The sequence below is a fragment of the Podarcis vaucheri genome (genome assembly GCF_965113315.1).
Source record: "Podarcis vaucheri genome assembly, chromosome: 3".
Classification (NCBI taxonomy): Eukaryota; Metazoa; Chordata; class Lepidosauria; order Squamata; family Lacertidae; genus Podarcis; species Podarcis vaucheri.
The window spans coordinates 38,569,946-38,596,160 of record NC_138761.1 but is presented as its reverse complement, the minus strand read 5'-3'; the positions used below and the strand labels follow the sequence as shown (position 1 = coordinate 38,596,160).

The window sequence follows — 26,215 nt, the reverse complement described above, 5'->3', positions numbered from 1 at the left end:
ATGCTCTCAGGGATAATCTTCTGGAGGTCGGAAACAAACATTATAAGGGTCACTTTTCTTTCTTTCTGACATTCCCTTCTCTCTTTCTCCCCATGCATTGGGCTGCTGGGGGAGAGATAAGCCATTTCTACTGCAGGTCTGAAGGGTCCCTCCTCCTCCCTCCAGTTCTCCAAATGTTTAAACTCCCATTCTCTCTCTCTCTCTCTCTCTCTCTCTCTCTCTCTCCCCCCCACTACCTTCTTGTCTACCTCTCCCTCTGGGCTCTTCAGCCAGCATGAAATTATTCTAAGGGTCACATGTTACCGACCGCGGTCTACATTGCCATGTTACGATTATTCAGCAGAAGTGGGAAGAATACAAATAGAGAACAGGGCAGGAGAGAAATTCTGCAAGTTTGAAGTGAGGTTAATTAAAATGCAGGAAATCCCCAAGCTTGCTTCCCCATCTATTTCCTCATTCTTTTGAATGCCTGTGACATAGCTGAAGATGATGTTCGGAGAAGCTGAATTGCTGTAATACAAACCACATGCAGGGACATTTTTTGTCTCCATTGGCTGTTTAAAAGATTATTTCACAGTTGTGTAGAAAGCTGCCAACAAGACAGATGCTTAACGACAGTGCTTGGTCGTTTGGCACCTGTCTCATTTCCATAAAATAGAGTGCTTTGGGGGGTAATGATTTAGAAACCCTGAATACTGTGTTGTGTCCTGAAATGTAAATACTGATTTTTATTTTCAATTTTCGACAACCCCACCAACTTATTCTCACACTGTTTAGAGCCATAGATAAAAATAGATCTCAGAACAACCTTTAGATTTGGGTAGGGTGAAGGTCATCATGTGGCTTGGCTGTAGGTGTCCTTGAGCATGAAATCCAACTGGAAAGATTGAAGCTCAGAGGAATGGTCACGGACTAACAATTGGTCCAGGCAGAGCTCATTAAAATAAATGGAAGTTCTGCCAGTGACTTATGAATTTCACCTATAGTTCTGCTGCTCCTGTCTTAAGTTTGTGCCCTTTGCAATTTCAAACTAACTCCATGCATTGGTTATTAATTTAAAGTTGGCTGACACATGTAGTTACTGCTCTCCCTTCTGTTCTGAATTCTTCTTTCCTTTTCCAAATCAGTCTTCCCTTTAAAAACAGCAACACCCTTCCACAGAATCCAAATCACTCACAAGACATTTGGGTGGCATATCTCATATACCGCCAGCTCACGTGGTCCTGGAGAATTTCCCCTTTCCTGTGTGAGAGGAGGCAGCACTCTGTTTGTACAGGGGACAAAACACCACTCCAGTATCAAGATACAAAATATAAGGGGCAAATTAGGCTCAATAACAGACTTCCATATTTGGGTTTGAGTTTCATTTTATTATTTTCATGTAATGAGTTTTTAAGCTTTCAGGATAAGTTATGCTTCCAGGGCACATTGTCCCGAACAAAAAAAGAACACATGGTTTTGGGATTCCTGATATATTGGACTTGACGTTTGTGATCTGTACTACTTGCCTATGTTTTTGTATAAGATTGTTGGCTTTGCAGTTCTGTTTATCCACTCAGCTATGCCTTGCATTGACCATCTGCTCATCTTAGAGGATTTTGAGGAAGCTGGGTTCGTCCAATAACTATATCCTTCCATTGCGTTCTTATGTTATCTTCTTTTAGGACTCACCAGAAGGCCATATGTTATTCCTTTCTGCCATCTATACCACTGGGTATGCTCTTTCCTTCTCGGCCCTTGTCATAGCCACTGGCATCCTCCTGGGGTTCAGGTAACCTTGATATGCCTACAAAGAGTCATGAACTCCAAATTGCAAATAGCATTTGACTAGTACTTGTGTGCACTAATGATGCCTGTTGCAAAATTTCAAAAACCTCAAATGTTTAAATGCAATAAAATGGGAAGTCAATGACAGCATAAAGGTGAGTTTCACATAAACGGTGGAAGAGTTTAAAGAGTTTGTTGTAAACTATTACATACATATAGTGGGGGAACTGCGATGCGAGAATAGAGTGCCCAAGTTCACTGTGTTATAACCAATAGTGATAATATTTTGCCTTCATCAGTCAGAACCATACTGGGCTATCGCTTGTTCTTGGTGTGCTGCACTTCGGAAGCAGCTGATATTTGTGCTTAATAGAGAGACATAAACTCTCCTGCCCCCCTCCCCCAAAGAGGTATTAGTTTGATGCTATAGTAACAGATGTAAACCCTGAAATCACTATTAACTCAGATATGGCTGAACTATTGTATAGGAACATTTTGCTTTGTATCATGGACAGAGCATTTTTATTTCGATGGAGGGACAAAACTGCCTTGCTCTACTGCACATTTCTTTTCAGATGGGGTTTGTTATTAGGTGGCAGAAAGGCAAGGGAGAAGAAATGTTTGAGATTCTTGAATAAAGGATTGCTGTTACATTGATACTGGGTTCTAGCTACTGAGTTGAATTTTTTTTCTTTTTGACAGGTTGTGATTTCTGTTCTCCTAGAGCATGACTGAGATTCATAATGAATGTTCATTGTTACTTATTGTGAGCCTAGAGGGGAAATCATGCTCCCACAACAGTCCATATAGTTCTTAAGTAGCATATTTTGCTTTTCAAACAATAGGTAGTAAATATCAGAACTCTTGATAGAAGCTGATGCTTCTGCCACAGCCCCCTGCAGATTTTCCCAGTGCACAGAAAGCTAAGGCATGCCTCACAAAATGCATTTCTTTATCTAAAGAGATTTGAAGATCAGTTCTTCAAATCCCTCTCCTGTGGCCACTTTAGTAAAAATTCAAAATAGTTCTCCACTTCTACACATCTTTTTTAGTCTAAACACGGTTTGGAGCTTTTCGGGGTGAAGGCATTGTAAGTTTTCCTTTGCCTTCAACATAAGAAGAAATCCCTGCAGCTCTTCCTGAATTATATGCCAAGTGACTCATTCGCCCACTTCAGTTTTGAGCGGAGTCCCCTTGTTGCCCTGTTCGACAATTGTTACAGCCTACACGTTTGAGTAACTTAAACTTGATTATTTTTCAGGCATCTGCACTGCACCAGGAACTACATTCACTTGAACCTTTTCACCTCATTTATCCTCCGTGCTATATCCATCTTCATTAAAGACTCCGTGATAACTTGGATGTATAGGACAGCCCCTCGTGAACAGCAGTGGGAGAGTTTATTCTCTTATCAGGTAGGGGGATGAGGCCAAAACACCTTTAGTACCAGTGATCCTGTGACTCAATATATTTGTATTTAACTTTCCATCTTCATTTGAAGGAAAAGGTGCCCTGGGATGCCTTGTTAGATTTGTACACTTCTAGAGGTTTGCTCTCAGTGCTAGTCTTCCAACTGTCACAATTACAGTTGTGAATGATTTTTCTGATACAGTTGAAGTCTCCCTTGGTGCTCTTGTTGTATAAAACTTTTCCTCTGTGCTCCATTTTATTTGTCATTTTCTTTCACTGAGATGAGAAGGAAGCAACCAATTCTTTTTCTGACAAGTGTCTGTTGAACTATGTCTCTTTAGCTACATTTCCAATATCCCAACAAACATCTAGAAATATTACCTCAAAAAACCAAATACTACGTTGGGAAAGATACCAGAGTTTTCCCAAAGCAGAAGGTCTGGGATTCCTGAACAGTTCTGCCCTGTCCCATACTTGGTAAACAATTCCACTTTGGTTTGATATTTGAACTGTGTCGCCCAAAAAAGTGGGAATTCAGTCATCTCTGTTCCCTGATTTTGTGAGGACTGACCATCCCTGCTTTTGCACTGATTGGTAGCTGTGAGAAATGGCTTGGATCCTGAGAGACTCAAACAGTAGGAAGATTGCCAAAGAGGACTTGCCTGCCTCCCGCACTCCCTGAAAGCCTCTCTGAAGAGTTGGAGAGACTCTCTTGGATAGTGTGGGATGGGGCATGCAATGAGAAAAGAGGAAATTGCCAAAATTGAGCAGAGGTCCCTTATACAGGTGGCCTCCACTTGAACAAGGTGCCTCTGTCTAATTTTAGATTACTTCCTCACCAGCCCATCCTGCCATGTTTAACAGGGCCCTCCGACCCTCTGAATAAGCTTTTCATAGACAGATACATAGGTATATGTACACACATACTTGGGGGTGTGGTGGAAAAGCTATTCTCCTGTTGAATTTGTTCTCTTTTGTTCAAAATTTTGACACTCTCAAAAGGTTTTTTTAAAAATGCCATTTCTAGCCAAGTACTAGCTGGGGGAATCTGGTATTTGTTGTGTCACATGCACTCCTGCTTTTGCTTACTTGTCTTTCACAAGGCATCCTGTATTCACTAATTTCTCTGTTCTTCTGTTTCAGGAGTCACTTAGTTGTCGCTTGGTCTTTGTGATGATGCAGTATTGTGTGATTGCCAACTACTATTGGCTGTTGGTGGAGGGAATGTACTTGTATACGCTGCTGGCACTATCTGTTTTTTCTGAGCAGAGAATCTTTCGGCTCTACCTTTTTGTTGGCTGGGGTAAGTGAGTCTCTCCTCTCTCCCCACCTGCCACCGTTTTTAATGAAAAAGTGCATTTCTCTGCTTGAGTGCCCTAGAATAAATGAAATTGAAGCAGGAGCAGCATTGTCTTTTGCAGTAAAAGAAGTACTAACCATTTGATTAGTACTTCTAATACTTTTTCTCTTTTTGCCGCTAAACTCTGATGCCTCTTTAAGACAACAACATAGCCATCATTTTAATACTTGTGTTAGGATCTTCTTCTGCTAGGCTTGGGCTTGCTACTCTACCACCCATCAGTGGTGAGGATGGTCTTCTTTTAAGGAGCATGCAAAGGGGCAGGGATGAAGCTGCTCTCAAGTGGGCCACAATGATAGCCTTTCTTGTAGCGTACGTGGCATGCTCTATTTATGCCTTTACTTTCAAAGAGAAAATAATAGGATTCTTTGTGGAAGAGAGTGCTCAGCTGAACATTTCACAATACTCATTTCCAAGGGAGTGTATGAAGACCAGCAAAACAAATCTCTATTAACTGCACTATGATTTTGCCAACCAATTGTAGTTCAAGTGGCTTTTGCCATGAAAAGGCTATCTGCCTGGTAGTTATATACATTGCAAAATTGGGACTGACCAGGCAAGAAGTGTATCACATATTTCAGGCACATTCTTAATATCTGCTTGTCAAACTATTATGAAGTCTCTGTGATAAATTCTTGAAATTTGATTATTATAATATGACGCCTAGCACAGAGCTCAGTTGCAAATGCAAAACTTTGGTAATGATCTTGCTGCTTTATTTTAATATTCCTAGCATTTGTGGTTGTGCCAGCAATGTTTGCTAAGAGCTCTGGAAACAGAAGGCAGTGCTTAAAGAACAGGACTTCCTGTGCTTCTTTCATATCTCTCCCCCCCCCATCCTGAACCTGATCAATAATTTCATAAAGCATCTGATTGCTTGCTACTAGATTGAATTAGGAAAAATAAGGACAGTGTCTGCTAATTTTTCTTATTTGTATCATTCTAGCTTATACCATGTTGATTCTAGTTTATACTGCGACACCAATTTTCTGCATGGCTACTTAAATGTTTTAAATGTATTTTGACTGAATCATATGTATGAAATAATCAATACACATTGAAGATTATGTTGAACAATAAACCACATAGGGTTGCCATGTGTCCTATTTTTCCAGGATACACCTTCTCTTTCAGGGGTAAAATTTGAGACAAATTGCATTTATTTGCTTTGAATGACCGTCATAGCATCCTCTTTTTTGCTCTTCAAAATATGGCAACCCTATTATAGTGGAGGAAATGTTTATATTTACTATTGTCCTTTTTTAGAATGCTTTGAGAGGCTGGAGACTTAGAAGGTTAGATTGCATTTTAGACTTTGCAGTTATAAGTGCTTTTATTACAGAGCACCCTTTTCTTGTTCTTGTTCTCATTTGGTTTGGTTTTGAAAGTATAAATAGCGGGATGCTGTTAAAATTCTTTGGTTTATCCAACTGTGTGTTTCATGATGTTTAGATATTTTGCAACACACACAGTGTATACAAAACAAAAAACACAAATCACTTTACCAGCATGCAAGACAACATACATAAGCAGAGCCTCCTGAAACTTGCTATTCCAGAATATAATGAGTAATGCCCACTTTTCAATAAATGTATTTCATAGAATTGTGAGTTGGAAGGGACCCTGAGGGTCATCTAGTCTAATCCTCTGCAATGCAGGAATCTCAACTAGAACATACCTGTAAATGACAGACAGCCATCCAACCTCTGCTTAAAAACCTCCAAGGAAGGAGAATCCACCACCTCTTGTGGGAGTCTGGTCCACTGTCAAACAGCTCTTACTGTCAGAAAGTTCTTCCTGATGTTTAGTTGGAATCTCCTTTATTGTAACTTGAATCCATTGGTTCAGGTCCTAGCCTCCAGAACAGGAGAAAACCAGCTTGCTCCATCTTCCATGTGACAGCCCTTTATATATTTGAGGATGATTGCCACATCTCCCCTGTCTCCTCTGTACCAGGCTAAACACAGTCAGTTCTCTCAACTGTTCCTCATAAGGCTTGGTTTCCAGACCCTTGATCATCTGGGTTGCCCTCCTCCCGCATTCCAGCTTGTCAATATCCTTCTTAAACTGTGGCACCCAGAACTGGACACAGTACTCAGGTTGTGGTCTGACCAAGGCAGAATAGAGTGGTACTATTACTTTCCTTGATCATGAAACTATACCTGTGTTAGTTTGGTGTCATCTGCAAATTTCTTGAACCTTCAGTACTTCACCCCACTTGTCACTTTTTTCCAGGATGATGAGGAACCATTAGTGAGCACTCTTTGGGTTTGACGAGTTAACCAGCCACAAATACACCTAACAGTTACCTTGTCCAGTCTACATCCAGCATGCATCCTTTTATAGTCAGGTCGTTTAATCATAATTGCAACAGTTCATCCATGAATCTGAGATTAAAGGAGCTGTATTGGTTCTTGCCCTACCACCCATTTACATTCTCTGCATAACCTGGCAGCAGTGAGTAGATTAGCCACTATCTCTGAATCAGTCTTATCAACCAGATTTTTTAAAATAATAAAACAATGCTACCAGTATTTATTTACCATAATAAAAGTATTATTTACCATAATAAAACAGAGCCAGTGTGGTGTAGTGGTTAAGAGCGGTAGTCACGTAATCTGGGAAACCGGGTTCGTGTCTCCGCTCCTCCACATGCAGCTGCTGGGTGACCTTGGGCCAGTCACACTTCTGTGAAGTCTCTCAGCCCCACTCACCTCACAGAGTGTTTGTTGTGGGGGAGGAAGGGAAAGGAGAATGTTAGCCGCTTTGAGACTCCTGAAGGGGAGTGAAAGGCGGGATATCAAATCCAAACTCTTCTTCTTCTCTTCTACCTTTAGGTCATGTGGTATCATGTAGATTGTCATTTCAGTAATTGAGAATAGTTAGCATAGTTGTCCAAACATTTTGTATTGTTGAGATGTCTAGAATATATGGGGGATGAGGAACCAGCATGCATTGAGTTGCAACAATAACAGCAGATTAATACCTCTTAACCTACATGGTGTCCAATACCACTGAAATTGTATTTCACAGATATGTTGCATTTTTAATGTCTAAATTGCTTTGGCAAGTTTTTGCCCTTCTTCTGGTTCACCTTGTGGTCTGAACATTCTGGCAAATGAGCTTATTGGCAAAATTCAAAATTCATACAAATGATCAGTTGTAAATTATTCACCTAGCTCTACCAAATGCACAGTGATATATTGATGATGAAAATATTGTGCTCTGTTGAAGCCAATAAATAAATATAAATAATAAAGAGCTCAGATAGATAGAAATGTCTAAAGCAATTCTGCCGGGGGTGTTCTAATGGCACTTTACAACCTACAAATTGTACAATTATTTAAAATCCTACAAAGCAGAGAGCTGACAAAATGTTTTACCCTTTATAAAAAAAATTGTCTGACTTTAGACATTTATCTAAATAAATGGAAATGGGGGGAATTAATAGTCTGTCCAAACCTAGATAGACCTAAAAATCCATTATGGAGCTCTGTCTGTCTTGCTGCCTGAAATATTTCTGATTGCAGGCTCAACTTAGCAATACTTGAAGACAATGGTTGCAATGCGGGAAGGGATCCAATATGCACTCTGAGCAAATGCAGTCTAGTTCTCCTCTGAGAGCTGAGAACTGCACATTAAAATGGAGGTCTGTGTATGGGTTTAAAAGAGAGAATGTTAAATTATCCTTGTCTTCATGGGACAGTTCAGCAGTAGGGTTCTTGTGAATTTTTCTTACTATGATAGTGCTATAAAAATGTTTTCTTTCTCCAAACCTTTACAAGATATATTACCGATATAGACCATCTTAAAACATCCATATACAAAAAATTCTCTCTCTTTCCCTGAATCTAATAGCTGAACTTGATTGGCTATATAAAAAAAAATTGCACCTTTCTTATCTTTACTTATTTTGTAGATGTGGAGGTTTGCTGCAGTGGGATTAAGGAACTGTGACTTGGTTCAAGGAAACAGTAGATTTTGTTCCTCTTCTTTAGTTCTAGCACTGACTCCCAGATCAAACGTACACTCACATCAACACCATACATTTAAATCACTCTTATATCGCTTTTAAACTCATGCATCCCCAAAAGAATTCCCAGCACCCTTATGGACTACAGTCCTAGGATTGTTTGGGTAAAGCTATGGTTGTTAAAGTTGTATAATACAGCTTTGAAGGCATGCCCTGAATGTGTCATGAGGCTTATTCACACATTGCAGATTTAGTAATACTGGCTTGTGTTCCAGAACATGGATACATGCATTTAATCCATATGAGACCACAGAAAAAACCACACTCTGGCTCTCTTGTTTTGCAGCACATTTATGCACTGTGTGTGTAGATACTAAAATGTGTTTAGTTGCATCACACATTGCATTGTACAAGCGGGTATAGACAAAAACTATAATGAGTACTTAATGTACTATAGTGTGAAAAGTGACTCTTGGCTAGTTTTTAATATAGAAAATAAGATTTTTTTTACACCTTCATGTCTTCCCTCAGTTTTTAGTGAGTGACTAGATAAAGAACATGCTTGGGCAGTTATAACCAGGTGAAGAGCAAGATGTTTACTTTGTTTTTTTAAGATATTCTTGTGAATGAGTTTTGTATGTGGGAAAATGAAAAGTGACAGTGTTTTTTGCTGCTATGGCAACTACCCCAGTGGAGGAAGACCTTGCACAATAGCCAGCAGGTTGATCTTAGAAGTGCAGCTCCTCTACAGTGTTGATGGATTTCTTCTGGTTTGGCTTACACGACTACTGGTGCTAATCAGAACTACCTGAGTAATTTATTATGTCCTAGGTCTCCCTTTCTGTTATCTCCCCTAGCTTGTTAACTAATGCAAATTACTTTCCAAATGAATTGCTTAAACAAGCAGCAATCCATACGTCACTTCGAAAGGTTTTATTGCTCATTGCCTAATCATTATGGCTTGTAATCATAACTTTGTGCTTAAGTTGTGCACTTTTGTTCACTCTCCAGATAATGCAGAGCACTGATGTGCCATCCTATTAAATTTTAGGGATAAGAGTGGCAGGAAATTGTGTTGTCTTAACCTTCCATTATTTCTCAGATTCTTAAATAGAGGCGACTTCCAGGTTATGCAAAGGATAGTAGGATGGAATTGAATGAAATATTTTTCTTATGCCTCTTAGAGACACTTTCTCAGTGTTCATTATTATCCAAGTGCTCCATGTTTTCCCTCTTATTCCCTCTTATTGCCCTATTCTGTAGTTTAAATAGAATGCTTCTGCATGGCCAGTGATTGACATATTCCTGACTGGGTCATGCAGGTAACTTCCAGAATTATTGCATGAACAAATGACAAATCAGTTGAGAGTATTGCTGGATAAAGTTACATGGGCAATCTATTATGGTGCAACTGTTATTGTTCTTTATTAAATTTGTATACTGCTCTATACCCATAGAACTTAGTGTGGTATACAGCACAAACTCTTACACATCTATACTCAGGGATTCCATTCAGTAAGGCTTGGCTAGGAAGTCTCTTGAACATAAATCATGGTTTCCAAATATTTAGCATTTCAGCTAATGTTAGGTAAAGTTCTGGAGTTCTACATGTAATCAGATTTAATTTTTATTAGTTCAAATAGCATTGTGTAATTTTGCTTATGATGAATTCGGATTTTTTGGCATCTTGAGGTTAGGATTCTACCTTTGGACCTATTGAGGAAAATGGGTGAAATAGCATATTTCTGAATAATAACTTTGTTTAGGGCTACTTAACTGAGACATCTTCATTAATATTTTCCTAGAGTACACACATGCTCTGTCCTTCTGTAGCTATGGAGGTAAATGTAACAGAGCACTATTCCCAGTGTTCTCCTGTAAAGTACTAGTGGTGAGTATTCCACAACTATGAAGTCTAAAGAAATGAGATGAAAAGAGGAGTCTTAAGCCCAGAACAGAGACTACAATTTAATTTTGATTCAAAACACATTTGAAATAGTTTCCCACAAGGAGAGAAATGGCATACTCAGTGACTGTCCTTTTTCTGGTGCCTGTGAAAACCTGGACTGCTAAACAGCAAACTGTTTTTAAAGATACTTCAGCTAAATGTTAATAAACAGTTGGTGGATGGGTATTAGCTTTTATGTGCATATTTACTGGGCTATGTTGCATAAATGCCAGTTTGGATTTGAGCCTTTTTTTCTCTCTCCTTTTTTTTTTGCTTTCAGCATAATTTTAAGTCTATGGGTTTTAAAAAAAACATACTGCAAAATTCTTTACATCACTTCTGGATTGTAAGAGTACGTGTTTCCATTCACAAAGCTAGAGGGTTAGTGAGTTTTCTAGCTAACAAAGGTGTATAATGAATTAAGCAGAATGGAAATTGTGGGGGAACTGTTTGCTGCATCTCCCTTTGCTGGATTGTTTTCTTATTCCATTCTTCCTTAAGACAGTGCACACTTTTGAAAATGGACAAAAATGCATTGCACAATACAAAAGGCAATGAGGATAGGGAAGGATGAGGAAAATAAGCAAATCCAGGTACAACTACTGTGAATATTAACTCATGGTTAATTAGTACTCACTATTTGGTTGAAGTATCTTTACAAGCAATCTCTTTTTATCTATTTTACTCCATTATTCCTGTTTTCATAGATACAGTGATAGCATCAAGGCAGTGTCATATATGGAGTACAAAGAAACATATTCTGGAACTACTGCCCTCCAAGAATTTCACTGTGATGCTGTATATATTTACTTATATTTGTATGGTTGCCCAGTAAACATACATTCTCTCAGCAACTCACTCAAATTAAAAGAATAAATCTTTAAAATATTATACAAAACAATAAAAGCAGCGGCTACAAAAAAATTCTAACTTCATAGTCTTGTATGAATACAACTCAGATTACATGCATGGTATCTCTGTGATCAGTTAGATACAACACCAATGGTAACGCCATTGGCCTTTGACCCTTTCGTTCCTGCAAACTTCTGTTTGACCTTGATTACCTTGGTCACTTACCTTGGTGCCACTGGCTGATCTGTGTTGTCCCTTTACTTGGGCTGGATCTATACACATAAAAAACCACCATGGTGAAACACTTTATAAAAGCTCTTAATAGAAAATCCCATTGGCGATGGATCACAGTTCTATAGCTCCAGCTGGTGTTGCATGTTTATAATCCAGTTATAGTGATATAATAATTGATGAATGTAGCTGAGTCCCTAAGTACTTAGTTGCCTGTTTTTCATATGTCATACTCATTTTTAATTTCTGTTTGCAGTTTATTTTAGCTTTTATAATTCTTTATTCCCTTTTCTTCAAATAACCGTTGTTGTTGTTTAGTTGTGTCCGACTCTTCGTGCCCCCATGGACCAGAGCACACCAGGCACTCCTGTCTTCCACTGCCTCCCGCAATTTGGTCAAACTCATGCTGGTAGCTTCAAGAACACTGTCCAACCATCTTGTCCTCTGTCGTCCCCTTCTCCTTGTGCCCTCAGTCTTTCCCAATATCAGGGTCTTTTCCAGGGAGTCTTCTCTTCTCATGAGATGGTCAAAGTACTGGAGCCTCATCTTCAGGATCTGTCCTTCCAGTGAGCACTCAGGGCTGATTTCCTTAAGAATGGTTATTATAAAATAACCGTTACAGTACCATAATTTCTTAGCTGCACTCCCACCCTCAGGTTCATTCTTTAAAGGTAATGTTACATTGGTATCATATAAATTGCAGCTACTAGGAAGCTGTCTTTGGCTACTGATAATTTTCATTATAAGATTCTGAGACCTCTCAGCTGAGCTGCACCAGCTAGCCATCACTTTAAGGCCCATCTGTAGGCAAAGAAAGACTATGGCTACCTGCAAACAGAATGAAACCTGACTTGGAGAACCAGGTGACGCTTTACTGTAGCACAACATAGAACACTTCATCTGCAAAGAGTTCTCAAAGAATCTCTCTCTCACCAGGGAACAGGGCAGTAGATGAAACTTGGTGTTAATAAGTGCAAATTAATACACATTAAAGCAAATACGTTCAATGCCACACATACACTGATGTGTTCTGAATGCCTGAAACTACTGAGAAAAAGGCACCATGGCTATTGTAGAAACCTCATTGAACCATTAGCACAGTGTGTGTCTGCACTGCAATGAAATAGGCAAACATAATGTTAGGAATTAGTAGCAAGGTTGAAAATACTACTGTGATTATGGAAATCTATCGTATGTGTGCTTCTAAGATAGGGGTATACAAGCAGAGATTTTTATCCATTAAAGGGGCTGCAGTTTTCCCCCTTCAATTTTAACACTGTGCTAAACCCTCCCTTTGGTCTCTCTGTGATTCATTTTGTGTTTCCAAGTGTACTTTTAACAATGCACAGTTTTTTTCCAGCCTGTGACAGCCACCAGCTGCCTGGTTATTCTCTGAGTATACTTATCCATTGTTAAATTGTCTAAATTTATCACCTTTCAACAAATCAATATAGATTATTGGAACTACTCTTTTTTGATCTGTCAACATTTCTAATTAAATTGTCCCTTTAAGATCTTTTATAAACATAACTCCTGACAACGCAGCTGTGTTTGGACCTAATTATTTTAATTTCCACTTTTTTCAGACCCTTGGAAAGCTTTCAGTCACAATACTATTTTCAACCTTAATGCTGAATTTATTGCATTGGTCCATATTCTCTCAGAGTACGTTTTGAAATAAACTTCTCAATTTCTCCACTATATATGATCTCTTCCAGAATCTCATTGTTCAAAAAAATGTATTTGGCAGGCAAAATAATATAAGGGAATATTACAGTGTCAGGGAAACATAAACCTCCTGCTTTAGAGAATCTAATAAGAATAGTTTTTGTTTTCCTTGGTTGCTTTTCATGCCATATGAAATCCAAAACCTTTTCACTGTTCCCTGGCTTTAACTTGTAGGTAAATTCTAGAATAGAAACATCAACTGTAGCACAGTTATGCCCATCCACTTCATTGTATTCATTTCATTAATTACAATTTTTATAATGTATCAGAGATATCTTTGTAACTGTGAATCTGATCCCAGTTGTTTTAACTAACAGGATTATAAAAATAAAAATTAACACCACATCAGGCAGTTAGTTATAAGATATATGTAATTTAAGTGAGCTAGTTTAGATGCAATGCTAAACTATTGTTTGGTGTTACAAGAGCAAATATTGGTGAGCTTTGGACTATGTGGGGGAAAGGTTTTTTAAAAATTGAGTACCTTCTGTAGCATTTTTTACATCCAGCTAATGAGGCAGAAAGGAACATGCCATTCAAAAAGGGGAAATGAAACGAAAGGGTGAGAAAATTAAGCTTCCTTCCCCTCTTTGAGCTAAATTTATTCTTTCTGTTGTCCCTTACTAGTGACAAGGAGCTATTATAGCATGTTGGCAACCACAATAGAATCTGACTAGGAAGGAGCCAAGAGGGCCTTGTGTCATAGGAGAGGAATTATGGGAGATGGGCTCTTTCTATTAGTCTATTATCACTCTATTCTTCTTCTAAGAAACTTGCAAATAGAATATTAACATCTTTACAGTGGTGCCCCGCAAGACGAATGCCTCGCAAGACGGAAAACTTGCTAGACGAAAGAGTTTTCCGTTTTGGAGGTGCTTCGCAAAACGAATTTCCTATGGGCTTGCTTTGCAAGACAACAATGTCTTGCGAGTTCCTGCTGTTTTTTTCCCCCTCCCCCCTTTTTCTAAGCCACTAAGCCGCTTATCAGCTGATCCGATCAGCAGATAAGCCGCTAAAAGCCGCTAATAGCGCTAATCCACTAATCCGTCAATGGGCTTGCTTCGCAAGACGAAAAAACCGCTAGACGAAGAGAATCACAGAACGGATTCTTTTCGTCTTGCGAGGCACCACTGTATTAGGACATACTACACTGTTCTTCACTACTTACCAGTTCTTTAGTAGGGAACCAAGTTTTCTCATATGTGTTGCTGCTTTTTGAATTATCCCTTTTTACAAGGGCTACTAGAGAATAGTCCCGGCTATTTTTCCATCTGATGTCAGATGTTAGCAAGTAAACTGTGTTTTGGAAAGGATTTGAGTCTACTATGTTTCCTACTAAAGAATCATTCTTCAGTTGTGGCTCCAGTTTTCATTGCCTTTGGCTTTCTCCTATATGAATAGGGGCAGATGTTAGCAATATGTATTCCACAGATTGATTAAAACACTGCTAGGCTGCATTCACAGGGTGGTTTATTCCATTTCCCCAACATTTCTCTCAGTGTTGATTTACAAGATGTAAAAGAAACTTCTAGAAAAATAGTGGAATATAGCACAAGCTTAGCATTCATTTCTGTGTTACTTGCAAACTTTTCCTGGAAACAAATAACATGGAAATGAGCACTAAAATTATTCTGTTTTCCACTATATTTCTGGAAGTGAGTTGTATGTCGTGTGAAAGCTCAGATATCATGCAGAAATTAACAGTTAGGGGAATGTTTGGGAACTGGAATAAACTGCTGTCTGAATGCAGCCTCGGTGTGAGCTGAAGAGAAACTAGGAAATATAGATCTGTACTTAACTTAATATGATGTTTTCCCTATTACTTGACATATCTCTAAGCCTGAAGCATCACCATTCTGAAGCTGTATATCCTGCAAATGCTGCTCTCCGCTCCCTACAAAATACTTGACAGAGTTCAGTTCTATAAATGTAGCAAACAATCAACCAGTTTTGACAGAGTATTGTTAACCTTTTTACGACTATAGGTTTGCTTATGAAAGCACGGAAAGTAGTTGTTGCCTGGCAACCATCTGAAACTCAGTGCGGAAACAGAGCATTCAAATTTCAGGAAAATATTAAGGACCAAAAGGGCTTGAAATTAAGATTTCATTAATTAGTCTGTTGCAAAGCTTGGAATATAGTAGATGTTTGTGTAGACCAAAGTTGCATACTTAGCTCCACTTACCTGGGAGTAACAATCACTTGAATTCAGTAGGAGTTTAATCAGATCATGTTATAACAAGGAATTCTGCAGCTCCAGGCTATGGTACCTTGTCAGAGATCTGTGATAAAGTTTATCTAATTACAGTAAAACAGAAAAATTAACTTCAGTGCACACAAAGCAAGCAGGTGTTCATTTCCTAAAGTAGTGGTCCTATCTCTGGCATTCTTCTGAGAATGGCTTCTGAAAGGCTTTCTTTTGGAAATTTGATACAGAAAACGGACTATTTCAGTTCTTTTTTTTATCTCTCTTCACTAAGTTGACTTCTTGCCCTTCTATAATATAATTAGTTCAAACAGAACTAATTTAAAGCTGTAACTGCAGCTGTGCAAATTAGCAGCTGCTTTAACAGCAGAATTCATTGCAAACTATCCTTTGGAGTGCTGTATTTCAGGCTGGCACGAGAATGGTAGCAGCTACTCTCAGACTCTAAATAGACATAGTGAAGGTATTGCTGTAGAGCTGTCTTGTGCACGCCATCCCATTTAAGATGTAAAAACTACCTTCTCCTGTTGAATCTAGGTGGCAGTAGAAGGAGATACCGGAATCTGCTTAATGGCTGATTAAGTAGTGGTAGTTTCAATATGCATTAACTTCCAAAGGTCAGTCAGAGGGCTCAATCTAGGCTGAAGCAGGCAGTAACCGAAGACTAAGACAAGACAATCTGACTGCAAAATCTATTTTCGGGGAAGCCTTAGGGAGTTTTAAAATCAAATTACATGAGCGGTAACAACTTTTTTGACTTTGCTATAAATCACAAGTGCCAATACAAATTGCACTGAGAACATATTGCGTATAATTAGTTTTAGAAGGATTAAACGGCCTGAGGCAGTCGATTTTGGATTGTGAAGCAGGAGTTTTGGAAAACAAAACATACCTGTTCTCCTGTTGGGGAGCCTGCGCCACATTTTAATACTATGAAAAACTTAGTCCTGAAGAAGATTCTAGTTGCAATTGGGAATATGCAGTTGCCATCTCTTTGTGGGGATAGTATTTCACTTATCCCATTTCTAAGCTGTGAAAAGTTCCGGGAATAATTTTACAGGTTTCAGTTTTCTTTGCATAAGAGAGCGGTGGAAGCATATGATATCTTTTGCATAATTGTAAGTGAAACAAACCTTTCTGAAGAGCACACATATTTGGGTCTTTAGCTAACCGGGAGAAGGAAGCCGCTTGTTCTGTTGTTGCTGTTCTTCTTATTGCTCCTGATGCAGGTGGGGAGGGGGGGGGGTTAGATAAAAAAGATGGAAGAGGGCACATCTTTTTAATTCTCTTCTTCCCCTTCATATTTTTCCGTGTGGTACTACTGCCAGCCAGAGTAGATAATACTGGACTTATGTTGTATGTTGTTTATTTATAATATCTCTTACCTGCACTTCATTTTCAAGGCACTGCCAGAGCAGGTTACATTAAAATCAATACTAAATACATATTAAAACAGGATGCCCAAACAACGTACATAAATCAATGAGATAAGCAATTCAGCAGACTTCTGTAAAGGCCTAGATGAATAAGAGTGTCTTTAGCTGGCACTGAAAACTCAATAGATTTGGTGCCAGCTGTACCTGAGAGGAGAAGGGGTTCCATTATCGGGACACTGATCCCCCAAAGGCCTCATCTCACACGAAGGATAGCTGGATGAATAGTAGCTTACCATGAGGCAACTGCATGTAGTGCTAGAGGTCTCAGGCTTAGAGCTGCCATCCTTGAACCTGAGCATTTTATAGCTATTTGGACAGAGGAGTGTAGAATTCAAAACACTCATTTTTCTCTGCTATTCTTTCATTGGGAATGGAAAACTATGATTCAGGTAGGTACAATTGTACTTCTGGCTTTTAACTTGCAGGTGGATATACTTGGATGCACCTAGGGAGTCTCCTGAGTATATAGAAATCACTGTTTTGTTTTTCAGTGCTCCGCTTCAAAACTGCTAGGCACCTGAGTTCTGGCTATGGCAAACATGGCAGTTTGGTAGCAAATAGCCACCCAGTCAGCAAGCACATCCCTGTATCTGACCTGCAGTGCGCAACCTGACCACCTTGTCTCATCCTTTCCACCTTTATATACCCAAGGGATTTATTGCCCAGTACTGGCAGTAAAACATGCATGCATACACCTGACCAGATTTATAACTTCTAATTAGATGTTGGTAACTTTGTGTACAGTATATCCGTGCAAAGCACAGGCTGTCAGCTCATAGGTATGCAAATTGCTTTCAGGTCTCAGGGTTGTGTTTTAAACTACTGACAAGAACAGAATCGTTCAAATTTAGCAGCAGCAACTGTTTTTGTCTGGTTTGTACGTATTAAAATACATCGCTCGTTTCAAAAACCAGGTAACCCAATAAAATATGACGGTCTTTCTGAGGCATCCAGGCCCTCTGCAAATCACAGGGGCTATTGCTCCGCTCAGCTGTTTGTTTGCTCTAAAGAAATAAAGCCTGTTTTCTTCAAGCATTCTTATCTCATCTAACCAGTGTTATGGTTTGAGGCTTTTATTAATACAATTTACCTTCTTCGCTTTGCAAGAAATTAAACATTCAAAATAATTAAATAGGTTTCATTAGATTAAAGGAAACACCTGGGTTTGGAAATGATCTGTGGTGGGACACCCAATGAGTGTCTTCAATATTGCAGCTGGACTGTTCTTGCTCATCTATCTTGGTAAACAGATGTTGAGTATCTGTTGAACAACTTCAAGGATGGCACTTCACTGGTCTCACTGGCCCTCATCATCTTCTGCAATCTACTACTGTTCTTGTTTTAATTTATTTTCTTTAAAAAATGACTCCAGAAGTGAAGATAGCTTCTAGCAATCTCTGCCATTTATCTGGGCTTCAGGCTATCTAATGAAACTGCCATGATGTATTAATATTAGCACTGGCATTCCATAGTTCTATTGAATAAATTTCAGATTAAATTCAGTACTTCCACCTTATGGATTTTGTAATGTGAAAACTTCTTCAGGAAAGGGTTTTGTGTTTAATTCATTTAAGTATAATGGGCTCAACTTACTGTCTGCAACCTCTTCTTGACTAAAATTGTTCTGTGTTATATAAAAAACTTTGTGTCGCCTTCCTGTTTCCTTTTTCTTGTTTCTCATTTTCTGTGCATATCTTGTTCCCTCTTTTTTTCCAGGTTTGCCAATGCTGTTTGTTATCCCCTGGGGAATTGTCAAGTACCTTTATGAAGATGTGGGGTTGGTTCAGTTCTGATTCATAGCTGATCGCTTTTGAGGGTTGTGTTTGCTGTGGGGAGGGGAGAGGTGCCCATTTTCCTTTGGCTTGATTGCTTTGGCAGTGGCTGTTCCATTGACTGACATCTTATCCATTTGCTCGTGTTGCAGCCTGGTTAGAGCAGATCATGTTTTATGCTAGAAAAGTATCTCATTAAGAAAAAAGAAGAGTTCTGATGACATTTTGGGAAAAATAAATAAATAAGCACAAGCTTTTGCTGGCCAACCATTTTCTGCATCATTAAATACGTGTGTCTTTGGAAAGGTATTCTATTCTATATCCTGGCCCCTTCCTCTCGCTGCCCCTAATAACTCACCACACTGGTCAGAATGTCTCGAAACTTCTATTTCCAGTAGTGGCTGTTATGGACAAGCATAATCTGTTAACCAATCTTGATTCTGAAGTTAATCTCCATGATGGGGAAAGTGTGTGTCCTATAATGGTGTGGCTGTTGAGGGAAAAGGTTATGTTTTTACTCAAGGTTACATGAGCTGGGGATCTTATATTTCCAATGGATCATTTTCAAGCACCAGAAGAAAAACACTTTTGTCACAAGATGTGGTGATGCCTACTTGCTTAGATTACTCTAATACAGAATAAGACTTTACCAGTGGCTGCTGGTTATGATGCCCATATACAAATGTGTTTTCCTTCTGGTGCTTGAAAATGATCCATTTTTAAAAATTATAATTTTACTGGTGTTAGCCGCCCTGAGCCCGGCTCTGGTCAGGGAGGGCGGGGTATAAATAAAAATGTATTATTATTATATTATTATTATTATACTGCCTCCAAGATTAGAGGCAGCGTGCTTCTGAATACCAGCTGTCCTGCCTATACAGTTTTCCCATGAGCAGCTGTCTGGCCACTGTGGGAAATGGGAAACTGGGCTAGATAGTTCTATTCATCTGATCGAGCAAGACTCTACTTACTATCTTACATTCAGTGATGCTGCCAATAATATATTCTGCTTCCAGAGGCTGGCAAAATTTTCCAACTGTGTGTGTTGTGTCTCTAAACAACATTCCCCTGATGAAAATATGTTATTCTCAATATGTGTCTGATTTCCTATTTGCCTTTACTTGAGTTATTCAGACTTGCTTATAAATACACACCCCTATTTTCTGTGTGGGTGGCCTCTTGTTACATCAAACTATACCACACAAAAGAAATAAAAAGACATTACCATGTACTTCTTGTTCTTTTACCTTTTACTGTTTAAATTTGAGCGAAAATAAAATAGCTTCGAAAAACATAATTTAGCACTCAGTTCCTCATCAGGTTATGCATGCCTTAATAAACCTTTTCACCAAACACATGCAGCTGGGCAACAGGGATTGCAGTAGGGCAGCCTGGCCTGATTGTTCCTGCCACAGTGGCAATCACACTGTCTGTGATAGAGAGGTGGTATTCTCATTCAGCACCAGCAGCCCACGAATCATGCAGGAACAACAAATGCAGAAGGTATTACTACTTGTAAGCCTCTTTCAAATGTCACAGCCGCACTCTGTGAATGTTAAGAGTGGTAGGCTGTGCCAACCAACATAAAAGTGGTTGTGGTCGTTTGCACATCCGCAACATGCCTACCTAGAAGTGATGTGGGTGGGGGCAGAGCTTGCCACCATGATGCCCACTTCCCGACACATTCTTCTAGAGTGCCAAGGAAAAGCCTGAACATGTGAAAATAACATTTTAAAAAATGTACCACTTCCTCTCTTCTGTAACTGGTGGTGGTGTTCAAATGTTTTGGGCTCCCAGTTCTGTTTTAGGAGAATTTACTCAGTGGGTGTGTGAATTAGCTACTGAATGCTCCCCTTTTGTGCCATTTGTCCTTCCATCATTATTTCCTCTTCCTCCTCAGTTCCCTTTCTTTCCCTCTTGTGCTCAGGGATCATAAGTGTGGGGGGAAGTAATGGTTCTTTATGCTATGCATCTTAATACAGATACTGCATCCCCCCAGTTCTCACATACATATACACCTGACATGCTGCTGAGCTGCTTACAACCCTTTCATCTAATCTACCTAGTCATAGGGCAGGGACATGGCCCTCCGGGGTAGTTTGTTAAATGGAGCCATGTATTAATGCTCATGACTTGGGTACAAAATGTTTTACTGGTACAAGGAGCAGCCCCAGTCTTGGAAAGGTTGGTAGCGTGTTGACCCAGGCTACTTCCTCCCCTAATCCCCTGCCACAATCACCCTTTCATGGCTGCCTGCCACTTATTCACAGTCCATTTACATACCACATTTTCTGCAGAGCTGTGCTTAAAAAAACAAGTCTAAACATAATAATAATACATAGCTTAAATACAATAATAACAGCAGTTCTTTAAAGACATATCAAAGAAATTTTAGTGGGCATAAACCAAAGGGAGGTGGGTGGGGATGTAGTCTAAACCACAGAGCCTAGGGTTTGCTGATCAGAAGGTCAGTGGTTTGAATCCCCATGACGGGGTGAGCTTCCGTTGCTTGGTTCCTGCTCCTACCAACCTAGCAGTTCGAAAGCATGCCCCAAAGTGCAAGTAGATAAATAGGTACCGCTCCGGCGGGAAGGTTAACAGCGTTTCCATGCGCTGCTCTGGTTTCGCCAGAAGCGGCTTAGTCATGCTGGCCACGTGACCCGGAAAAACTGTCTGCGGACAAACGTCGGCTCCCTTGGCCAGTAAAGCGAGATGAGCGCCGCAACCCCAGAGTCATTCACAACTGGACTTAACTGTCAGGGGGTCCTTTACCTTTTATAAACCTTACCAACAGGACAATTAATGTAGTGTAGCCCCTAAACTAATGGCAGTAATAACTAGCAACTCCTCCAACTCTTATTCCTAGACTCAAAGGTCAAAAGTCCCCATAGAGTTTTGAGCACAGGGTGGGTGAGGCATGACAACTGCAAGCAGCTATGTATGTCTTATGCTGGTTATTATTTTTTCTTTAGCTACAAGAGCACAAGTTCATGTCCTGGGTAAAAGTTATGTATAGCCAGTTCAGAGTTTGGCACAGGCACTTCGCACATTAACCTTAAAGAGTTGGCGTAAAGTGTATGAGCATAGTGGGCAATGCACATGCTAAGGACCAGTCCTGGTTTCCAGCATGCAGTCCTAAGTATTTGAAGAATTATATCTCCACAGTGTTTGGTACTGCAAGCTCCTGTGCATGCAAAAGTGTGACTCTTAAGAACCTGCTCCAGTGTTGCACTAAGTGCCCCCCCCCTAAAATAATGTGCTGTCATTGTGGAGTGTACGTATAATGAATTATTAGGCATTGGAAATTGTACTGACTATTAAAATTGTTTTGATTACATAATTCATTTTTGTAATGAACCTGTTAACATTGTATCTGTTTTGAACCCACTCTGAATGCATTAATTTCAGAAAAATGAATGTATAAATAGACTGGATGTTTGTGTGACAGTCACGCTACCAGCTGCGCTGGGTGCCATGCCATCTGAGGGAGGGTGTGTTCAACTAACACAGAATGTACCCTTCTTCTCAGCCTACTCTCCCACTTTTAAAGCACACCAGACAAGATGTTAATTACTCTGAGAGAGTTCTTATGGATGTGAATTGTACACCTGGCTCATAAGTCATGTAACACTTTTGTGTGCGTCAAATTGCCCATCAAAAATATTCCTAGCATTTTCTGAAGTTCTTGTCTAAAGCCAGATCAAACTAAGCAAGACCTTGACTAGGACCATTTTTGTTCTGATGATCAGTATACAGTACCTTAAAAAACCAGACATCTTCCAATCCCTGCTTCTAAGCATGCTGCAAACTCAGTAGTTTTTTTGGCAATGTAAAAATGTGTCAGGAAATGTTCATGTTGAATTGCTTGCCTTTTGTATTACTCAAAGCTGGCTTATGATTTCTATTAAACAAAACCCACTGTCTGATGCGTTCAGCAGGCCCTAATGGGCAATTTGGGTAAACTAAAACTTGTATAAATATTTCTAAAATGGTATAATAACTAACCTTGTGCCTTTTCTTCTCTATAAAGTGCAAGGTTTCTGTGCCTTAGGCTCAACACTTACCCTTTGTCTCTGTGATGCTACAGTAGATGTGCAGCAGATTGTAAATTGCATTTGTGTCTGGAATAACTCCTTGCTTAGGAGGGATATTAAGAAATGAATAATGTCCAGACCACAGCGGTTCAAAGCAACTGACAGTTCTAAGTCTGTACGGTACTGAAAATCAATAATTTTAAACAGTAAAGACAGAGAACCCCATCATAAGTGGGCAGCTCTTTTACATAAATGGTACAAGTTAGCTTTTATAAAACAGGTTGTTAGAAAGGGTGGAATTTTTATTTAGTTGCAATTCAGTGGATGAGTCTTGTTTACCAAGCAAGGCCAAATGTAAATAAAATTGGAAAGGAATCCTCTCCTTTCCCAGTTCTGCTCGCTTAATACTTTGGCAGGTGACCAGGGTTTTTTGTTTGTGTGTTTGTTTTTTGCCTCCTTGTGGTAATATGTTGGCTGTTCACTTGCCTCAGTTGTTAGTCAGTCTTGCAAAATGTATTTCTGTTGTATGGTGCCCTTTGGCTGCTGCTTAGGTACTGTGGTAAAGACTGATCACATTGAACCATTATGATGATCTATTTTGGGATAGAATAGCCCGAATTTTAAAAAAACAAAAAAGGGAGACTACATTTCTATGTAGTGCTTGGGGCCATATGTAAGATACCCAATTCAGAATGTGCATACTGTCTTAGCTTTCTGCAGTACTGGTGTAACATCATAAACCACCAAATTCTGGTGTAGCAATTTCATTCTTAAGCCCTTGTTTACTCATGCGTGCAGTTATAAAATATATTTGAAATTCTGCTTGCTAAGGACCATCTGGCCCAGGAATGTTTGCACTGCTTATGCTGAACAGTGAGCAGTCCTCAGAATGATGGCAGAGTCCAGTGTGGAATTTAGGAATTTAGGAAGTGCAGACTTACCGGTAGCTGCTCTTGTTCAGCCACTTATTTTGACTCTGATCTGCTGTGGATTTGCAGCACTTGAGGATTAGAAAAGATGAATAAGTGTATTTGATCCCAAATATTTCCCAGCACACACACACACTTAATGTATACCCCATGGCATGTACAGAAATGTAATTTGATCTTCAATAAAGATTCCACTTATATGGTAAACCTGTGTCTGCAGGGTCTCCTTTCAGGCTGCAAGTGGAAATTTTGCATAACTGAATGTTAGAATCATAGAATCATAGAGTTGAAAGAGACCACAAGGGCCATCGAGTCCAACCCCCTGCCAAGCAGGAAACACCATCAGAGCACTCCTGACATATGGTTGTCAAGCCTCTGCTTAAAGACCTCCAAAGAAGGAGACTCCACCACACTCCTTGGCAGCAAATTCCACTGTCGAACAGCTCTTACTGTCAGGAAGTTCTTCCTAATGTTTAGGTGGAATCTTCTTTCTTGTAGTTTGGATCCATTGCTCCGTGTCCGCTTCTCTGTTCTTCTATATAGAAAATTCTCTGTGCATAGAAAACATAACTAGGCTAAGAATCCCTTTCCCTGATGTTTTCCATGAAGAGGCAATTTTCTGAATGGAGTAAGATTTAGTTGTTACCCGCAGGGAAGTGGTACAGGCCAGACAAAAGCTTACCACCTCAATAAGAATCTGGCCTCTCGGACAAAAATATGAAAAAGAAGACATCTGAAGGCAGCCCTGTACAGGGAGGTTTTTAACGTTTGAGGTTTTCTGTGTTTCGATATTTTGTTGGAAGCTGCCCAGAGTGGCTGGGGCAACCCAGTCAGATGGGCAGCTGCTAACAACAACAACAGAGTTGGCATCCTTGAACATATGAGTCTTTCTCAGTGTGAATGTGATCTAGTGAAATTCTAAATACTACTCTGAGAAGTGGTAACTGTGCTCTGCTGTCTTTGACTCCTCAACTTAGATTTAGATCTTACTGAAGCATTTATAATGGATGCTGATGATTGCATTAAGCTTTGGGATTTAATAACATAGGCTTGGGAAAGTACAAAGGAACTAGGCAGTGTGTGCAGATAAGTTACTTACATTTTCCTACCACTTTTTGTTTTTCTGGCATTTTAATTTTACTGTAATGATGTTTTGATTGCACATTGGTATACATTTAAAAGCAGTTAAAGCTGTGGTGTGCTGTAAGAAGCCAATTAATGCATAAGGAAGTCTAGCAGAATTTAATGCACAGCACCATTACTCAACCTATATCATTATACCAGAAAACATTTAAATTTGTTCTAGCGCTATTCAGAGGAAAGCAAACCTTTTCCCCAGCACACTTATTATCCAGCAATAATTCTTAAGTCGGACCAAATAATATGCCATAAAACTGTTCCTTGGTCACATGTATCCCTGAAGTGACTTTCCTGTGACCAAGTCCTTCCTCAGAGAACTACTGGTAATAATGTCATAAACACACTTTTCCTATGCTTTAGTAGCCATGTTCACACATTACAGAAACCCATAAACCATGGCTTGGTGTGAACTAGGACCACGCTAATGCATGTGAAAAAATTGCTCCTGTTTTGATGCTGCTTTTCTTGAGTGGTTGGTTTACCATCTCATCTAAAGTAGCAGTTGTGGTTCATTTCTCCCAAACAAACCCTGAATGGTAAGCCAAGAAAAAAGCTTGGATTAACATCATATTTTGTTGCTCTCAGCTCAGCATAGGAAAGAGCAAAAGGAGAGCAGTTCTGCAGTGTGCACTAGCCCTCAACTGGTTCATGGTAATCCATGGTCTATACATGTGAATGTGGCCAGTGGCTAAAACGTCATTGAAAGTTATCTAGGAAAAAACTGATATTTAAAAATAAATTTGCGATGCAAAGGCCACTGGAAAACGGTAAAACCACCTGAAACTGAGGGAACCATTCTGGAACTAAAACTACCACTCCACCTTTTTCCATGCTTTGAGAGTGTTTACTTGTTAGCTCATGTGTTTGGATGCATGTTAGCAGGCTTTCTATATGCTGCAGAGTGGGTAACATAAATGATGCCCCAATGGAGCTATAATGTCCCATCCCCACGTCATAGCCTGTGCATTTGTTGCAGCGTGGTGCATATATGTTTGTCTGTAATGCCCATGGTGAGGTTGATAATTCACGATGCATAACCCATACGTCTCACAACTGGTTTAACCTTTTATCAGTCAGTTTTCATGAGCCCTGGTACCTCTCCATCTAGCCAACGTTCTGTCACACTCTTGTGGGAACAAGAAACCATACAGGATGGGGCTAGGCAGGCCTTGTTGGCAGTGGCGTAGCATGGGGGGTGCAGGGGGGCCCGGCCGCACCAGCCGCAACATCTGGGGGTTAGGGTATGGGGGCGCAAATCCACGGGTTAGGGGGCGCAAATCACTTGCCTTGCCCCGGGTGCTGACAGCCCACGCTACGCCACTGCTTGTTGGCATTGGCTGAGGAGCAGTTCATATCTTTACTCCATTCCATATAAGGTGGATCACAACTTACGAGGAAAAGGAAATAATTGCATTCAGGGACACCATTG

At 39.7% G+C, this 26,215-nt stretch overlaps 1 protein-coding gene across 3 annotated transcripts in view; it reads left to right on the top strand.

The window, feature by feature from the left end:
• The window catches only part of GLP1R (glucagon like peptide 1 receptor), a 101,845-nt gene that overhangs the window by 63,701 nt on the left and 11,929 nt on the right, over positions 1 to 26,215 (top strand). For all 3 annotated transcript variants that reach the window (XM_082214858.1, XM_082214857.1, XM_082214859.1), the window contains 4 exons: positions 1,665 to 1,771; positions 3,029 to 3,182; positions 4,321 to 4,480; positions 18,628 to 18,688. In XM_082214858.1, coding sequence (XP_082070984.1) covers positions 1,665 to 1,771; positions 3,029 to 3,182; positions 4,321 to 4,480; positions 18,628 to 18,688 — 482 coding nt within the window. The remainder of the gene's footprint in view (positions 1 to 1,664; positions 1,772 to 3,028; positions 3,183 to 4,320; positions 4,481 to 18,627; positions 18,689 to 26,215) is intronic.